Raw genomic sequence first — 19,741 nt, forward strand, 5'->3', positions numbered from 1 at the left:
CTTGTTTACGATTAAATAATGCATAATCATCACGCAACGAACGGTGGGGTAGTGGTTTTATTTTGCGTACGTTTGTGTATGTTGCAAGTAAAAAACAAACAAAAACAACTGATCTACTGCTCGTGTAAACGTGCGCGGCCCTCTTCAGCCTTGCCTATCGTCGTTTCCATTCCATTCTCCGTATGACGAATTCAAATCATTGTTACAGACAAGAGGCCACTACGCTTCCGAAGCAGATCCGCTACAAGAATGCAGCCGGAAAGAAGAACCTGTCCGCTCTCCACGGACGACGGAAGGGCCTTGCCACAGTGCTACGTTCGCTTGGCGATAGGCAGGGCGTCAAAAACCTGCCCGGTCGCCCCTAGCCAACGGAACTTTGACCAACATAAAACGGCATGTCTTAACACACCGTGCTCGCCTAGCTCGTACGAACCCACGACGTACGAACGAGTAGTTTAAAGCGAAAACGGGCAGGCAAAACAAACTCCACTGCTGGTTGCTGTTTTATAGGCAACAACTACAAACAACGCGGTGTCTTCACATTTCTTTCCCATTTCCTCGTATGCACGAGAGGTCTTGGGGTTCGGTTCGGTTTCCGCGTTGTTTGCCGGACGGGTCGGTACACCCTCGGTGCGGTGCGGTGCGGTTTTGCACTTTACTTTCGTTCGCTAGTCGACGAACCCGACGACCGAAAACCCCCGCCCGGATCCGAAGCTGGAAAACGGGGTGGGTTGTTCCAGCCTTTCGTCGTACGCCGGACGCACCGGTTACCGCATTTAGTGTGCGATCTTGCCCCCGTACGGATGGTTCGGACCGTTTTTGTGTCGCTCGCTCGCTCGTTTCGTTCGTTTTTGCTGCAGGATCCCTCACCTGCGACGTAAAGGGCCAATGTGTGGCCTAGTGTTCCAATTTCTGTCCCACCGCTGAGGGCACACGAGAGTCGCTATCGTCGTCGGCGTGGAATGCTGCGGGAAAGCAAACGTGCAAAGACAATCTCCGGCCAGCCTATCTCGCAACGGGGTGCTATCGCAGAGGAAGGAAGTCGATCTGCACGCGTACAAGGGTAAACTGCGTTGCTGGGTCCCATTGTGGGGCATAATGTGTAGTTAAGGCAGCACTCGGCTGTCAGTCAGTGTCGAGCAACATAGTGTGAAGACTTCTTGCGCGAGTTATTCAAATTCAAACTCAACTCTGTATGTGCGACCGGAGCTGCTGCAAAAGCGTGCATAATTGAGCTGGTGTTCACGACATGTTCGAAAAACGACCGGAATTAGTTGTGCGGGTGCGATGTAAGTTGAAGTTGCTGGAATGAGAACCGATGGGAAGCAAGCGTGGTGACGGTTTGGTGCGTTAATATGATAATTAGAGTGAGCAATTATGAGTCGACTTTTTGTGTGAAAAGATGGCAATTGTGCAAATCCAGATCGTTCCAGCATGTTGAGAGTGACCCTATTTTACAAGCCCGTTTTGAAGGTCACAGGTGCCTGTTTTCGGAATCTCTTTCGGATAATTAAGGAGGTGATCTGGTTTTGATCGTGCGTGACTTCATTGGTGACTTCCATTCTGAGAAAGAAGGCCATTCGATAAGATGTTTAGCTGGTTTTTTACAATTACATTGTCCCAAAAGTGGTTGATCTTTAGTGATGCTCATTAGGTCCTTTCTTGTAATGTCCAGGAGAAGTGTTGGTTTCGAGTTGTTCCCCAGAGTAGCGATGGAACGACATTAATACACACAATTGCGTAATTCAGGGGGCGAAAAAGTGACCGAAATTACTAAGTTTATCTCTCCTGTTTTACTACTTTCCCCCCCAGATCTGGAAACGTCATCGACGGAGCAGCCAAGCTCGTGCGACAGCTCGATGTCGGCGCTGCGCCTGCACACGCCCGGCTTCGGCAAGAGCGCTTCCAGCCGGCGCCCGATCGTGCTGCCGAAGCCGCTGCCCCAGCTGGAGTTTCCCGGGCCACCGTCGTACGAGTACTACGAGCCGAGCTGCTGCTACATGCCGCTGCCACCGCCACCGCCGCCTCCACCTCCGCCGGCACACTTCCATCACACTCACGCTCATCATCATCATGGACATTCGGGGCTCCCGCTCGGACCACCGCCGTCCGTCACCGGGACGATCCTGTCCGACCAGCACAACTACTACACGCTGAACGATTGTCTCGAGTGTGCCCGGCAGGAGGCGGAACATGTGCCGCTGTACGCGACGACCAGCAGTGCCGGTGGGCTGGCCGGCCCGCCCGCCGGCAGCCCGACGAGGCGGCGGTCCCGCAGTGTCAGCGTCGTCAGCCAGAGTATGAGCATTGCTAGACGGCCGAGCCAGATGCTCGATCCGGCCACCGCGATCGCGATCGCAGCGACCAACGCTAACGTATGTTACACGCCGCAACATTTCAGCTTAAGCAAAAAGGGTCTGCTGCAGATCGACTACTCCTGCAACTGGAACAACCTGGATCGGTACATTGCCAAATGATGATAGCGGGGAGATATGGTTCGCACCAGAGAAGCCGTAGTCGATAAGTTAATTTAAACAGAAATAAACTACGATACTACCGGTAGGCGAATGGGGGGAAGGGGTAGGTTTTGGCGAGGTTAAATCGCTGGACAGGTTATCTATTAGGTTCGCGGTGTTGAATCGACTAGCGAATGAAGTGTATGAAATGTAAATACCATTACGACAAATAATTGTTCTTTTAAAAAAAAAACGGGGGCTTATGTCGGCTTTCATTTTTGCAGTGAGGGAGCTTTTATATCCGAACGATATTGGTAAGAAATAAAGCTAATAAAATTTTACAAACATGGAACAGCTCTAAAAATGCCGCCTGTATAGAATATGCACAGGGTTAGATGAGCATTTTCTACAATAAGCGACAGCAATCGGTAATCGATCATGTCATCAAGGTTCTGAGCATTGATGCGTCACAAGGATATAGTCTTCTTCTTCTTCTTTTGGCACAACAACTCGTTGTCGGTCAAGGCCTACCTGTACCATATGTGGCTTTGGCTTTCAGTGACTTATTGATTACCATAGCAAGATAGTCAGTCCTACGTATGGGGACACGGTCCATCTGGAGTTAGAACCCATGACGGGTATGTTGTTAAGTCGTACGTGCTGACGACTATACCACCATACCGGCCCAAGAAGGATATAGTAAAGAGGTATTATTGCGTGGAGCGCTCTGAAATAGGAACATGAACTTCAGGAGGCCTTCCTGCTGACAATATATCACATTACATTAAAATGTATAACATGCAGGAACTGAACATATTGAACATGTAATTTAACTGGATAACAGGACTTCGCGAACTAATTTCGGAGGCTTTACTATGAAAGATACCGGCAAATATATTTAAAACAAATTGTATTCTCAGATGCCCCTGCAATCCACGGGACATATCAAGAGAGACGGATTTTGAACCAAAGTGAAGACCAAAGACGATAGTGAAGGTAATACCGGCTCTGAGTAAACTTAGGTTCAGATTACGAAAATGGTCCAGAATCCATATTGGAACTGATACTGAGTCCATACCGGTTCTGAAACTGGTTCCCTTAACGATTCTAGAATTGATCCTGGTTCCATACCGAACCTGGAATTAATATCATCTCACACGAATCCCGAAATTGATGTGAATCCTATGTCGTACCTGATACTAATAATGAACCACCTAGGTCCTAAAACTGATTTTAAGCCCATGCCTATCCCGAAAATGATCCTCATACATATCTAGGAATTGATAATGAACGTCGAACTGATGACGAACCCACATCCTGCTACTGCTCCTAGACTTACAGCGATCCTGGAACTGGTCAAAAACCCGTACTGAATCTGAAATTCATACTGTAAATAGTAAATGGAACTAATCCGTGCTGAACTTAGAATTTGTACCACCCCTATACAATTACTGGAACTAATTCCGAACTCATTTCTACCCTGGTACTGATCCTCAAACCTATCCTATAGTTGATCCTGCATCGATATGCCATAGAAATGATTCTGAACCCGTACCGTTCCTGTAATTGGTTCAGATACTGCTCCCTTTTTACTGTGGTTTTAATATCGTACCATAATGTACCTCTGTCATGGAACAGATCCTAGATCTGTCCCAGTTTTAGATCCAATACAGAACCTACTTCGATCCAGTGACTGATTCCGCTACCGTTACTGCTCAAGTTACCATTCCCGGCAGCTGTTTTTTTTTTTTAAATATAAATTAGACAAAGAAATTCACCATAAAAATAAGCCATTGAAGCAATTAATAAATAACAAAACTATTGCGTGCCTTTTACTGAAATTGGTATGGCACACAAGAAGATTTTTTCCGCCGATCAATTTTGTGCAACGATCAATTTGTGTTTAAGAGCCGTGTTGCCAGTCATACCGCACAATGTTATGTATAAACCTTGTTCGCAGCTCAAGCCGATCATGCGCGTTAAGCGGTGGCCACATGAAGCAACGATGTAGCACACAAACAAAAAGAGAAAATAAACAAACAAAATTCACATGAAAAAGATCAAACAAAGGGAGTACGAAGCAAAAGAGCCAATTTGATTGTTTCTCTCCTTTTTTGAGAAAAAAAAATAATGATTTATTTTCTGTCTATTATCCCTACTGTCAAAAGCAAATTGGAATGTTTCGCTTTGGCCGCGGCTTCCGTCATTGTGTTTCCTATCTGTCAAACGACGAACCTCGGTCGGTATCGGTGGCAGCTCTTCTGCTCCGTCTGTGCGCTGAGTGCAAAGTTTTTCAAAATAATTCCTACCTTCCGTAAGTTTAGCTCGCCGTCGACGGTAGCTACGAAATCGGCTGCAGTAGAAAGAGAGCAAAACATAAAACGCACTTCCCCGTACACACAGTAGGAAGGTATTGTCGAAGTAGAAAAAAGAAGTCGATCGATCGCGTAGGTGGCAACCAGAAATTACCGAATCTACGGTTGTGGGTGGGAGAGTGTGCGGCAGGGACAGGCAAAGTAAAAGATCCAAATGGTCGTATACGTGGAGGGGGGGGGGAGTTGTGGGTGGGTGTCGTTGCGATTGTGGTATTCCCCCTCCCCCCCCCCCCCGCATTGTAACGCTCCCAGCCACCCGACGTGACACGTCGGTGCGTTTGCGTTGTGTGTGTGTGTGCGTGTATGTGACCCTGGCGTGAAGGAAGTGAAATGAGCGGTTTAACCCAGCCGTGTGTGTGTGTGTCCCTCCACCGAAAACGTTTCGCAAGTGGTTTTGAAGTCAGTGTGTGTGTGTGTGTGTTCGTGTAAAAGTCGATGGGAGGGTGGAGATGGTGGACGGCTTTGGGGCACTGCAACAGGTTGATGGAAAGTGAACGAAAATTAAATCAGCTGAGTGCGTGCAAGGCGCGGGGAGCTGAGTGCGTAGATTAGCTCGTCTCGTGCGCGTAAAATGGAAGCGCACGGCACGGCTCTGTTGCGCTTGCTTGATTTGCTGTGTGCTAAAAACGCAATTTCTTTTACAACAAACCCTGTCTCATGCAAGCGTAGAGCAGAGAAGCAGCATACCCCGTAAAAGGAAAACGCAGTTTGCGCGGTCCTCCCCGACCAACACCAACACAACGCACTTGGTCACGCATACGCACTTTGCGCAACGGCGGCGTGATACGGACGGACAAAACGAGCCACTGTTTGTTTGCGTCTGTGTTCAAATAATCGCTGCGTATGGCTGCGTGTGCATAGGAACAGCCGACGACTGCAAGAAGAAAAAAGGGACACGGCAGCAGCGCCCTGCGTATTGGTAGCTGTCGCGTCGCTCTTGTGTGTATTCGGCCCTGCGTATCACCTGTGCGCCTGCGCGCTGCGCACCACCAACTCGTCGCCATAAGCCGTGGTGCGGTAGTGTGCGTGCGCCGTACGTCATTGAAGCGGCACCAATGTTTTTCGCGTACAGTCCACCACTACACAGAGCCAGAGACAGAGAAAGAACACTACACCTCTCTCTCTCGCGCGCGCGCGCTCTGCCTTCTTCTACCTGTGCGCACAGCACCGGCGAAGGTTGCTTTGGTTGCTTTTTTCTTTCTCTCTTCCCTTATTTGTGTCATCGCGTGGTGCGGTCGGGCGCGCACTTCGCTCTAGCGGTCAGTTTGTATCGGAGCTTACACACACCCGTATCGTGGCGAGGAGTGTGTGCGGGTTTTTGCGTTCGCTGCCGAAAAAGGATTAGTGCTTATCGTGCGACCGTGCAGTGATAAGGCACAAGTTTCGTAAACCTACTTCCTCGGTGTTAGATAAACGTTTTACTGCGATTAAACTAGCTACAGTGAAAATCGACCCAAGCCGCGCACTAGACAGAAGAGGGCATTGTGTAGTTGAAGGGTGCCGTTTTGTTGTTGTTGTTGTTGTGCTATTCCTGTGTGGGGAGCCTACCTGCTGCGATTGACGAAAGTCGGCACAGGTTTATCAGCACACAGGTGTAACCGAGGTAATTAGAGCAGGTGAGCACACAGGTGAGCGAAAAACGCACAGAGAAAGAGTGGTAGAGAATGACATTGTGTGAGGGGAGAATGTGCACCAGCAGCAGTGTAGTGGTGCTGCTGCTGCATTCCGCTCGCTTTGCCGTATTAGCCGCTGTTACGCGCTGAAATTAGATTAAAATAAAACAGAATCCTCCACCGAAAGTGAAATGCACACCCAAGGTTAGGCAAAACATCATCATTTGCGTTTGTGTCGTGCGTTTGTGGGCGCGTGTTTTTCCAACTCATTTATCGCGAAACCGAAAGATAACGCAGTGTGTGCGCGTGTGTGTGTGCGTTTGGCAGTACGATCGCGGTTCCGTATGGTGTGATGTCGTGTCTCTCTGTTCGTTTGTTCGTTTCAGTGTGCTGTGTTGTGCCTGTGTGTGGGACACGTCGGTATACGGTCTAGGCACAGCCGCCCACCGGGCAGTGGAAACTAATCCTATCATTACAATGCTTTTCTTTGCTTTTATGCTTTCCTGCTAGGTTTGATTGTGCTCACCGGCTTTCCAGATGTTTTGTAGCAGAAAAACGAATGTATGTGTATAAGTGTGTCGTGTGTGTGTATGTGAAAATCAGCTCGAAACAAAGATAACAAAGGTGTGCGTTGCTTGCCTATTCTCCACTTTCAGCTATGTGTTTATGTGTGTGCTACAAGTGGGCTCCGTGTCCTGACAGCTGATGTAACTCCTTGATCGAGGTTGCGTTGGTTTCCCAGTTTGAAGAGAGAGAAAGTGTACACATGAAGAAAGTGTGTTAGTGCGCAGTTTTATGCAAGCCAAAGTGTGCAAAATATTTTCGCTACGCAATACACAAATACACAATTACGTGTGTCTCCTCCCTGGTGGTTGTGCGATAGAGTGATAACCTGAGCTTCCGACAGCACGTTGAGATCCTTCAGCACTCTACTACCTGCAACACACAGCAGGCTGTTTATCACCGTGCACGGTTTGACAGTGAAGGCACGAGATTACTAAAGACCGCGGTGACCGAGGTGTATCTTTCCAAATAGGACATCAACTACAGTAAGGCTTCCGAAACCTATGGTTGGCTGCACATTTTCATATGTAAGTATATGGAGCCTGTGCTCCAGATCCCTACATACCACCTGTTCATCGACTTCAAGGCTTCACACTGTAGCTTGGAATGAGCTATGGAACATCATGCCAAAGAGCCTGACCTGGCACGTAGATCTGGCTGTTAAAAGGCCACCCTGAACGGAGTGGGCTTGTTTTGAGAATGGTCTTCGAAATCGTAATAGGGTCTGAGGTTAGGTGTAGGACTCTTCTATATACTGTTAGTTCCGAAACCCAACTAGTACTGGAATGTCTCCAATTCTGTTGAAATCAACATCTAATGATGTAACTAGGATCGGGTAATGCGTAGAAGCCTGAGGCTGTAGTCTAAGAAACTTCCATACATTTATGCCGATCTTAGGTCTCACAGATTAGGCACTACAACCATAGTTCTAGGCCGGTCAAAAGCATCTATAGGACTTGGCTGTCTATAACTTCTTGGTTTACCTACAGCAGATTAGTCAGATACTATTGATAGTAGATCAACTCCTATACTTTGGACAAGATGTTGGAACAACAATTCGTGGTATTGCATATACTTTATATAGGTTGGCATCATCCTTGACACCGTGGACTTAGCACTAAGCACTAACGTCTATCAATGGAGCTAAATCTTGGTCACTATCGGATGTTCTAAAAATTTAATGGGCATATATATATAGGCACGTTGCTCTTCAAATCTATACAAGTCATCCATATAGATCAACCGGAAATTACGAATTCCGAGGGGGAATTTTTGATCAAAATTTCGCTAAATACCATAGGTTGCCACGCTCTCCCCCCGCTCATGAACTTGTGAGGGGGCAGTTAAATCCTTCTTGCACCCTACATAGGGGGCAAAGCTGCAAAAAGGATGAGAACTACTGATATAGATGGACTAACCATGGGTGTAGTACTCAGGATGTGGCTTCATGATGCTCTGATTATTGTACGTGTATTTCATTAAGACTGGGATACTCGGTAAAGCACAGTGGTTCTAGACCTTTTGGGATTCTGTGCGATATTCTTCCAACAAGCTAAAATATCGAAGGAGTTGTAACGCGTGTTAAACCAGTAAGAAAGTAAAATATGTAGAGCAATGAAATTAGGCTTATGAAGCGATTGAATTGAGTCATAATGTTCAGCAAAAATAATCTTGTCAAGTTTTATTTGAAGGGTTACCAGGTAGTGACTGCGTGATAACAGATTAGATGAATGAGTCTGGCATATAGGCACAATCAGATACTACTGTAGAATTTTGGATTCGAAATCCCTTACACAATTGAAACACATGTGTAAACTATCTATTCAGAATGTTGATGTAACGCAGGCGTACCGTCGAAGGTAAAAGTTTGCCCAAAAATTGTAGGGAACGCATTTCGATCAGCAACCGACACACACACTCGCTCCCACACAAACCACGGTACAATAGAAGTTTGGCAATTTCCACTTCTACACATACACACACACACAACCCATGTCCAAATGCGTGGTTTCGCAAACGCGTTCGCAGAATTTTCTGCCAGGAGAAGGTAACGAAAACGCCCAAGTGTTTTCTGATGCGTGGTGCGCTGATGCGTGGTGGTGCGCAGGAAAAGCGGAAACAACAGCGTGTAAAACACACACGGAACGATGCGCGGCCCTCGCGCAGTTGTTGGTGCGTTTTAATTTTATCCGATGATGGAACATTTTTTTTCCCATCCCAAGTCCATCTTCTTCGCGTCGCTGACGTGCGCTTGTACACGGTCCCGGCACACGGCTCCGGGCCCCCTGTCCGCGCTGCGCGTCGTTTGCGAAGAAAAGCCGTGGTCCGTTTTCTCTAGCGCCGGAAAAACACAGCATGTTGTCATGGGCCCATGATGGAAGTGGAGTGTTTTTATTCACCACCCAATTCGATGGAGCCGATCTTGTTGTTAATGAAGTTTTGGTTCAAGGAAAAACACGAAGGTAAGGGAACGAACTCACTCGGATCGTTTGTGGACAGTGATGCATTGGTTACCGTTTTCAATTCCAAGCGACTTTTCGGTTGTTATTCTTTGCATCTTGCTTCCTCAGTTAGTAATCTTAAAAAAAGTTAATGTTTCCAATCAAATACAGCAAACCAATGCTTTTGAAATAATGTACATTTTGGTGATCCTCATTTACATGCTTATAAAATTATGTCACTTGCGTTGACTCAATCAACGCTTGTGGAATACAAAAAATCAATGTGTATGAGCAGGTTTTATCGAATGGGGATTTCCAAGGTGACCAGCGATGGAACGACTCCATTAAATTATGAGTGAAACTTTCCTTGAACAGACTAACCTGGGATGCATATGGGTATGAAAGAATATACATTTTAGTCTTGCTTGTATCGCAATTTTGAGTAGTCGATCGTTATCAGAACCTGGTTGAGATTTTGCTGCTTATCTTCGGGTTGCTGGATGGTCTAGTGGTGAACGCAACGGGGTCTGTTGAGAACAGGCGTAGTTCGAATCCCATATTTATTTAAACGTCACCGCTGTGTGGGTTTATTACGAAGCGCAACACGTAACTTTGCTAAGTCTACTGCATATTTTGTCGAGCACGAAATTTACTTTGATTCGTAGTTCGTACTTGGACTGGTCCAATTTTAATTTTATCCCGTCCTAGTTTAATTTTGACAGCCCTATGGAGGTACAGGTTTGCCTTTGTTTTCTGAATTATTTTACACATGTTGATACAATGCATGCACAACAACGGAAAGAAGAAGACTAAAGCTTTAAAATCATGAGTCGTTTGTTCCATAACTCGTTTTATTCACTAAGTTATTAGCATTTGAAAATGCAACGAAAATCTTATGCAACGTCTATATAATACAGAGGATGAGTCATCCAGAACATTTGATCAAACACTTTTTCATCTAACTGTCAAAAACAAGCTTTGAAAATGGTGGACCTAAATCGAGCTATGCATCGACCTGCTTATTGTTAAGACTTTGATCTTAATAGTTATTTGAGCGTTTAGGTATAACGACGAAATGTATTCAATGATTTGCTTTTCTTCCTTGCCATACCGCACTAAGCAATTGACGTTTTATTACTTCGACGTTTTATCGTTTTTGATGGCTGGGAATTCCTCTACAGGAAATACAGTAAAACCAGCAGAGTTTCTCTCTAACACCACGTACGGCCATAGTACGGCAGATAGCCCTCTCTTTTCTGTACCTGTGTGTAATTTTCAATACCACCGTAAGCGGCGCTCCGCATTTGCCCCGGTTCCGTGGGTCGGGAATAACATTCTTCGACTGTTGGTTATCGCGCAAAATAGCACTGCGTAGGCGTACAATGCGGGCGTGTGTGGCAGCAATTGTTGCGCATGTGGTGGCAACACACTCATATTAACGACGCCAGTCGAGAGCGTGGACCGTGTTTTGCGGGGTTTGGAACACACGCCGTTATCAAAGGCATCCAAGCCTGTCGTTTTGGGGTGACCATGTATGTGGGGTTGGTTGAGAGACGAGAGGGGACAGCTGCTGAGGGTACATGCAAGTAGTTGAATGGGTGTTTGTTTGTCATTGGCAAGCGTCTCTTGCACCCGTGGCCGCGGAGAATCCGCTCACACAGCTGTAGTTGGTAGTGTGATGTTCGTTCGTTCTATTCCGGATGTCGTTCGTTTGTAGATTTTCGTGCTTATTTATCGATTTGCTACCGGCAATGGTTCTGTTCCGATGAATCGTTTGCAACGGTTGAGGGTGTGTTCGCTTCGTGTAAGATAGCGTCGAGGGTAGGAAAACAGTGATAATTTGTGGACAAAAAATAACCGTACTGGAAGTCAAAACAGGTGTTTTTGACAAAAACTTAGTTGAATGTATTATGTAAGATGTCTTAGTTGAATTAGCAAGAGTAACAGCACAGCAGATGACGGGACGTAGAAGTCTCTTTTCCTCAGATATTGATATTTGTTTTCTACTTCCCTGGGAACATTGTAATTTTATTTTTCTTGATCTTCAGACTTGTTCTGATCATTCGATAAGCCCCACTTGATCCATTTTGGAATGGCTCTAAACAACATTAAGGTTGGTCTTAACCTCATTGTACTTCTTTTTTATTGTAAATATAAGTAATATGGTTTTTACAGCTCTTGGTCAGACCATATTTCGTGTCGAATAGGTCGTTTCAAAAATTTCTTCTGATATGTTTCCTCTACAAATGCTAAGATAAAGAGCAATCTAATAATTACATCAACAAGAATGCTACATTACATAGAATCCTAAACGACGATGAATTTCTGAATTCAGCTGAATAAGTTGTATTTCATAACGCTTATCCATTTTTCGGTAAGTGATTGATGATGATTATACCAAACTGAAGGTTATGGGTAAGGTACATCGTCTTTCGTTTCCTTCAGAATCTGACTCATATGTGAGCGCCGTCAAATCTCATGACCGTTTTGACTGCTGCCCCTCCGGTCATAGGTCACACCTTGCCATTCAATGTGATCTTCAGCTTCAGTTGGTTCCTCTATTGATGCTTGTCTTCCACCCCAAAATCATCAGCACCATCATTTTGCAATGATTTTTAAAATAGCTTCAGCAAATATTTACTACTCATACTGTGGGGTTTGCTTGCTCATCATAACTAATTACAATTTTGCGGTGGGTGAATAATCATGATTCGTTAAGAGAAAACACGTTTGGAAGGAAACAGGTATGGAAATGAGATGCGTCCAGTTGCCAAAACTGATGACCGGAATGTGATTGACCAGCTTCAGCGAAACACCACCGATGACGAAGCGTTACTAGAAATGGTTTAAATGCAATATAATTATGTCTCTCAACCAGCATCGCCGGCACAAGCGCACCTATCCACTAGCCCCACTTTGTGAATCATTCAAGTAGAAATAGTACAAATTCGTAAAGTTATATGACGTTTATTTGCATCCTCACTTATGCAATATCTCAATGATTCGCCTGTTGCAGATAGATATATTTCGTTTTTGAAAAAAGAAAACACAATTACGATGACGTTACGGTGACGTTACTTCCTTTGCCACTACCCGTAATGTAGAGCCACTCTTCATTCCGCCTCTTGCTTCCGCGCTTTGGCTAGTGCCAAATTGCATCACCAGTGCAGCAGTTTGCACGCTACGCGGGCCATGTGAAGGGTGCGACGACGGCACGCGTTGATGTGAATGGTCTCTGATGGTGACCGATTCGCGATCTCTTAATTACATACCACGGCACATCTTCTTCTTTCTGCTGCGGGTGCAGCAAAGGCACGTTCCCGTGATTGCACTGCGAGCAACTGTGTTGCGATCTATGCCTCTCTTGTTTTGTTGCATTTTGGTGGCATTACAAAGAATTTTGGTGTGTTTTTTTTTAATCACAAAAAGAAAGCGAGATACAGCGTCCCTATGCAGCACGGGTGAATTACCTTTTGTTTCTAATTTATGCTTCACGAAACTCAAACATACGAGTGGTGCGGTGGCAGCAGCGAGTTTTTCTGTTTGTTTCTCTCCTGTTTTGACAGCGATCCTCGGGTCGAGAAGAAAAGCAAATATACTTTACTTGGGTGTGCGCAAATATCGCAAAACACATCTGCAAGGTAGCAACAAACAGTGAAGTATCAGTATGCCTGCAAACTGTACTTTGTAAAGCGGTAAACACGAAATGGGTTTTGTATATCAAATTTAGAATGTTTTTTTCCAAGATATTTAATTCATCTGTCATTTTTATCATAATACTATGTAGTAACAAAATCTACTTTGAATTTCCTGATTTGTTTGATAGGCAATGACTTTTTGTTTAGCTGTTGAGCAAACTTAGTTTTGGAATTGAGGTATTATTTTGCTTATTAGAAAATAGAGTTTGAAGATTTGAATTGAGGCATTGACTGAAATGACTTAAATGAATGAAATTCTGAGTGAATTGAGCAACGATGCCGTAATTGATCGTTGTTCGCTCTACCTAAAAGCGTAAATATCGTTTATCGTTTGTACTCATTATCTCCTATTATCTCTATTGCAATACCGACAGCTACCTGCTTATGGTGTAAAGATAAAAAATAAACTGTCTAGACGACGGCTAGTCTCCAACTATGCTGATGACCGGTTACAATTTTATCATACCTTGTGCGCAAAAGACAAGGTCGCCCGGTCATTGGTAATTGGTAGTCTGTAACGCCTACATACTGTTGCTACAGTTGCTGTGTTGCTGTGGATTAGTGTTGGCTCTTTACTACCCTTCTAAGTCTACACTTTAATTCTACAGTAGTAATAAAAAAGTGAACAATATGATATATACAGGGTTTACCTAGCCAATCCGGTAAAATTGGCAAATGAAATGAAAGAAACAAAGAGAGAAACAAAGAGAGAAACAAAGAGAGAAACAAAAAGAGAAACAAGGAGAGAAATAAAGTACGAAACAAAGAGAAGAACATATCGAAGGATAGAAGAGAGATAGAGAGAGATAGAGAGAGATAGAGAGAGATAGAGAGAGATAGAGAGAGATAGAGAGAGATAGAGAGAGATAGAGAGAGATAGAGAGAGATAGAGAGAGATAGAGAGAGATAGAGAGAGATTAAGAAATAAAAAAATAAGGAGAAAGAGAGAAAGAGAGAGAAAAAATATAAACAGAAAGAGTAGAAAACGAGAGAAATAGGGAAAACGAGAGATAAATAGAGAGAACGAGAGAGAAATAGAGAGAACGAGAGAGAAATAGGGAGAACTAGAGATAAATAGAGGTAAAGAGAGAGAGTGAACAAGAGAGAAATAAAAAGGAATAGAGAGAGAGAAAGTGAGAAAAATAGAGAGAAAGAGAGAGAGAACGAGAAAAAAATAGAGAGAAAGATAGGGAGAACTAGAGAGGAATAGAGAGAAAGAGAGAGAGAGTGAACGAGAGAGAAATAGAGAGAGAGAGTAATAGAGAGAAAGTAAAAGAGAAAGAAAGAAAAAGCCAAAAATACTGAGAAACAAATTAGTACGAATTGTTGTCGCTTCTTTATCTTTTTCCCTTTCCGTACCTTGGTCTCATGATCATTTTTCCTAACCCACTCCTGCCTCCTGTTCCGCTTCGCTTGAGATGTTGCAGTTGGTTCGTCTGGACAGTGAGCGGCAGAAGGGAGGGGTAGAGTAGGAGGGTAGTCGCAGTTGTGTGTGGGCAGAGCTTAGTATATCTGTTTACTCGATCTACGTCGAAGCCGTTACTGTGGTGCGCGCCTTTTGGCTGTAACACAACACATACACATGCACGCTGGCGTTACCGGTAGTCGTTTCGTCTCGGTTAGCTCGGTCGCGAAATTTACTTAGAGCGGCCACCGCACCCGCTCTCTCTCACACTGACATACTCAAGCGGACGCACCCTCTGCCTGTCTTGTTCGCGATCGCACGTTAGTTTGGTAATTTCATCAGCATGTTACCTTCTCAGCCCTTATGCCTCAAAACTGAGGAGGAAGTGCCGCACACAACCAGGGAGAACAGCGCCAACCGCAGGGCATAACGATGAACTCGTGGGATAGTTAATGTGGTGCGGCCGCCAGCGTCGTATTATTACGACCGAGCGGCTTTGAACGACGAGGCAAGCGGCCCCATGCGAGATCGTGGGGCGGTTTTTCAGTATCGAATTTTTCATGAATGAACCTGCTGGTGGTGGGTGGGTGAGTGGTGGCGATGGTCATGGGTGGCAGGGGGCTAGGAGTTTCTCCTGTTTATAAATAAAATTCCTCTCGCTCGTTGCCCTCCCCCCCGAGCAGTTGTGCGGGTGGTAGGCATGTGTCGGTTCGCGAAAATAGCTGCAAACGAGTGGGATGCTGTGGGCAAATAGGAAGGCGCATGTAGGGGCCAGGTGCACACGAGGACGGTGGCAAGCAGATGGAAAAGTGGATAAAAATGGGCATATTTTATCTCTTTCCCTTGCACTCTCAACGGGTTGGTGCTGTGTCGGCCGTAAGAACGATGCTTAAAATGTGAGAAAAATTTGGCAAACTCGTCGTGCGCGCTAAGTCGGTAGGCAGTGGTAGTAGTAGTAGTAGCATGTGTTTTGGGCGTATGGGAGCGGAAAATTGGATTATCGTTATGGATGATCGGAGATCAATGGTCGAGCGAGTGGTCAAGCGCGGTAGTTGCGATGGTGGTGCTGTGTGTAAATAAAGTCCCATCTTTGGCGTTTCTCGTGGTGGAATGCACGTTTTTGCGCTTCTGCAATCTTGTTTTCGTACCGCGGAAAGAGGGAGGGTATTGGTGTGAGTCCATCGTCAGTTCGGCAATTTTCACATGTTCCGAATCATTTTCCTCTAACGATCGCCTTACTCACCGAACCGTGGACAGTTTAATCTGCATTTTGGCACGTTCGCTGATCGTGTCGTTTGCCTGCGGAGAGGGATTATTGTATCCCCCGTATGGTTTATGTCTTGTTTTCGATTGGACACTTGAATTATACTTTAACTATGAAAAAGGTAATATATTTTTAATTGCAATTCTTTGTTTTACTGCTCTCTATTGAGCGATTAAATAATCGCTTGCCGTTCGACACAACCAGCTATACTAGAACAGCAGGTAATGGTGCACAGTGGTCCAGTTCAGTCGGATGAGTGGAGGTTCGAGAGATTTTAAAATACCACATTTTATGAAATAAATATTTGGTGGCAATAGTTTAATGGAAATCAATGGTGACTACAATTATACACTGGTTTTTAGGAGTTCTTTTAAGTTTTAGACACTTTCTTGATTCTTTCTTTGACCCAGAAGTGTACTTAAAGTGACGAGAATTGGATTCTAAGGCACCCTATTTGGACAGGTTCCATTTGGAATCCAATAGCAGTTTCTACAAAATTTATACATATTTTGGAACCCAATTTCGTGACATTCCTTATTATTATTTTTAAATCATTCTTTTTGGCAATTCGTGAAACGATTCCGTTTGGCAATTTGTGAGTGAACAAAAGCCTATTCGTGGTAGGCTCGATCAGGTTAGCTCATGAATGATGTTTTTTGCTGAAGCATACATTTTTTTGTCAAGAAAGGCTAATACAGGGTTTTCCACGCCAGTTTCGAATGTAAACGTTTTTTTTTCATCGCGTGCAAGATGTTAATCCACATCAATCTGATATGTCATTTCCATCATCATAATTTTAAATTTCTTCAGCATGATTTTCAACACATCTCAAGCTGAATTGAGTTTGACAGTTGACAGAGTCTTTGTGATGTGTTGAAAATCATGTGTGAAAACTGACATTTTATTAGGAAGCAAATATACCAGTTGACAGCTGTTGAAAAACATCCTGGAAGCGGTGAATAATTATGCGCACATTCGAAAGCTGACTTGGGAAACCCTGTATGCTTCAATCAACTAACTTCAATACCGGTTCAATTCAATGTCGATTGTGAGATAGACCGCCACATAAAAAAGGTTGTTTTTTTTCAAATTTTATAGTTTGTGTGTCGTTATGTAGGTAAAAAGATATTGAAAATATTCACATTTTAAAAAGACTTTTCTACATTTCAAGCTCATACAAAAACCCTTTATCTAGAAAAAAAATACACCTGAATTGGTTCATTTCCACCCCAATAAAAGAAAAGTTTGTTAAGTTGTGAAGCGTTGTTGCGTAATTTCCACCGCCCGTTCCCGGAGTGCGTGTTCCCTCGCAAAGACGCAACCGGCGGCAAGCAGCAAATGTGGCGTTCCATAAATCAAGATATATACACCCGGCGGTGCTGCGAAGAGTACCTGTCCGCAAAATGCGCAAAATATTTCGCACGTTGACCTACTACCTACTGCGTGTGGTGGTGGGGTGTCGGAACGTCGAGGATTTTCCGAGTTTTTTTTTCCTTTTCTCTCGCCCTGCTCATTTCCAATCCTCCATCCCTCCCCAACCGCTTGATGGAAGCGTTTTGCGCATTCTTTTGCCTTAATTGAATAAAACTGTCCACCGAATGGTATGAGTGTGTGTGTGTGTGTGTCTGGTAGATGGGCGTCCCGGAAAAATGTTAGCTCTAATAATTCGGGACACACCTGCACCACACACACACGCCTTCTTACCTTGACGTAAATTGGTTTAATTGAGTTTTCGGGCAATGGGGCTTGGAATTAAAAATGTATGTCTTTTAATGGAGGGAAGAAGAGAAAAAGGGTGAGAAAGAGAGGGTGTGCGCGCGTGAGAAAAGTATTTCCTTCGTCGCGCGGTGTCCCCTCTCTTGAGTGTGTGTGTATGTGCGATCAAGGGGGTGGGTTACACCTTAATTCAGCTTGTTTTCCCCGAAGATCGATGATCGTGCGTGGCCGCTTGGGTCGTTTTGCATGTGACTGGTAGTGTTTCGTTTTCTTTCCTCCCCTGTTAGGATAAGAGTTAATTTTTTTGTACCACTCTGGAAGCAATTCCTCGGAAAAATTGGGAAAAGACAAACAACAAAAAGGCACAAAACTAAAGCATTGCTCCGTCTCTATCTTTCTAAATCCGAAGGATCCTTCGGGGGCAGGCAGAAGTGGAGGAACCAACAGGTGGTAGTTGTGTGTGGAACTGTGGTGTCGGCATCACGCGGCGTGGTGCCTCTCGTTCGTAGCTCTAGAGCGTTTTGTGATGGGAAGCGGAGGGAAGATGCGGCTTTTTTTGCCGTTCGCGGCTTATTTTAAGGCGAGGAGAATCTGTCTTCTTTATTTAGAAAATTCCACACCCAAGAGCGGAGAAAAACGTCGTCGTCGCCGCCGTCACTCGCCGTGCCTCCCGTTCCGGTCCTTGTGGTGCCTCGCTGCGCTGATTCCATCGCTCCCGGTTTCCCGGTTTTGTTTGATTTCGGTGTTTTTGGCCGGTCTTCCCCCTCAGTAGCAACACACCCCACCCCGCGATGACAGTAGAAGCAGCAGCAGCGGAGCACAGGGAAGGTCCGGCGGGGCGGGTTCGAAACAAAACGAGTGGGTGTCACTTTGGTGTTGGACACCGGCAGCGGGCGTGTGACAAGAAGCATTGGCGGCGGCACTACGTACGTCTGTGTGTGTGTGTAGGATGGTTGAGTTTTTGCGTCATCAATGGTAACCAGGCGGCTCCATCGGGTTGTGTCGGGTGGTCGGGCATATTGGTTGGAATAACAAGGGCGGGACGGTTTTGTGACAGAAACCGAGAGCAGAACTCTCGCGCTCAGTTACACGTACGGCGGGGCATGTAAATACGTCCTCCCACGAAATTAGACACAAACACCCCCTTTGATGCTCCGTACCACACAGTGCAGTATTGATTTTGTTCTATAGACTGCGATTTTTCTAGGTGAAGTTCAACAATGGTCTCAGGTGGCGAGCGATAAACCTAGCTTGGAGGGGAGATTAATTTAGAAAACGGATGTTTATGCAGGGGTTTTTTGGACTGTATGAACAAGTTCACTATGATTGTTCTACGGACTGGTTGGTTCGTTCTTGCAGTAACATACTTTGTGGTAGTGGGTTCGAATCTCCCGTACACTAATTTTAGCTAAGGAGTTACTGATTGTATGGTACTTTTAATTTATGTTTAAGTGGAGTTTTTAGTTACGCCAAGGGTCTATTTTCCAGCAAGTCCACCAGACTTGCTGGGGTCGCGTACTGGTGTAATTTCCTGACAGGAAAACCTAAATCGTTTTTCTGTAATCTGCAGCAACGTGAGCTACTTAATGCTCGATGTTTCAATAGTGCTTTAGATTCTGTATTTCTACGAGATGTTAGAAGTGGCGCTTACAATTCCTCCATTTACGGCTGAATGAACCGTCGTTGCAAATAACCAAGAATTGTTGTTATGTACGTACTAGGAAGTGGAAAACAATATTACATGTTTCGAAAATGTCAATTGGGTATTGTTCCACTGACATGCTCAAAGCTTTCTGTCTTAAATTATAGAAGTTGTAAACATTGGGGCTAAACAATGATCTGAAATGAGCGAATGAATGAATTGAAGTAATTCAAATAATTCTTCACTACAGTTGCATCACTCAAAATACGAATCAGTGCTGTTGATGCTACAAATCAAGTGCCAAATAAAAAAGAGACAAAAGGATCTTAAGTTATATCAAATATATGAACGGTTTATAGCCATTATATTGAAATCAAAGAGAGCCACATGCAACTCGCGGAGTTAAACATTTGATTTGGATTATTGAAATATGTTAAAGATTTTTCTGTACCATATTCCGGTTGTATGGAAATGAAGTTTATTTGAGGTTAATTTGTTTTTAAGCAACATATTATAAACTATGCTTTTATGCGCCAACATTCTTTTTTTTTGCCAGCTATTCGGTTG

At 44.6% G+C, this 19,741-nt stretch overlaps 2 protein-coding genes across 17 annotated transcripts in view; both read left to right on the top strand.

Moving 5' to 3' along the window:
* The window catches only part of LOC121599394, a 32,174-nt gene extending 29,474 nt beyond the window's left edge, over positions 1–2,700 (top strand). For all 3 annotated transcript variants that reach the window (XM_041927170.1, XM_041927168.1, XM_041927169.1), the window contains exon 5: positions 1,813–2,700. In XM_041927170.1, coding sequence (XP_041783104.1) covers positions 1,813–2,477 — 665 coding nt within the window. In that variant the 3' untranslated portion in view covers positions 2,478–2,700. The remainder of the gene's footprint in view (positions 1–1,812) is intronic.
* Positions 2,701–4,677: 1,977 nt separating this feature from the next.
* The window catches only part of LOC121600318 (nuclear pore complex protein DDB_G0274915), a 29,680-nt gene continuing 14,616 nt past the window's right edge, over positions 4,678–19,741 (top strand). For 3 of the 14 annotated variants that reach the window (XM_041928800.1, XM_041928801.1, XM_041928787.1), the window contains exons 1-2: positions 6,097–6,434; positions 6,955–7,535. The gene's annotated coding sequence lies outside the window, so the exon portion shown is untranslated. The other 11 variants (XM_041928795.1, XM_041928794.1, XM_041928790.1 and 8 more) reach the window with 11 other exon arrangements.

The sequence above is a fragment of the Anopheles merus genome, chromosome 3L (genome assembly GCF_017562075.2).
Source record: "Anopheles merus strain MAF chromosome 3L, AmerM5.1, whole genome shotgun sequence".
NCBI classification, from domain to species: Eukaryota; Metazoa; Arthropoda; class Insecta; order Diptera; family Culicidae; genus Anopheles; species Anopheles merus.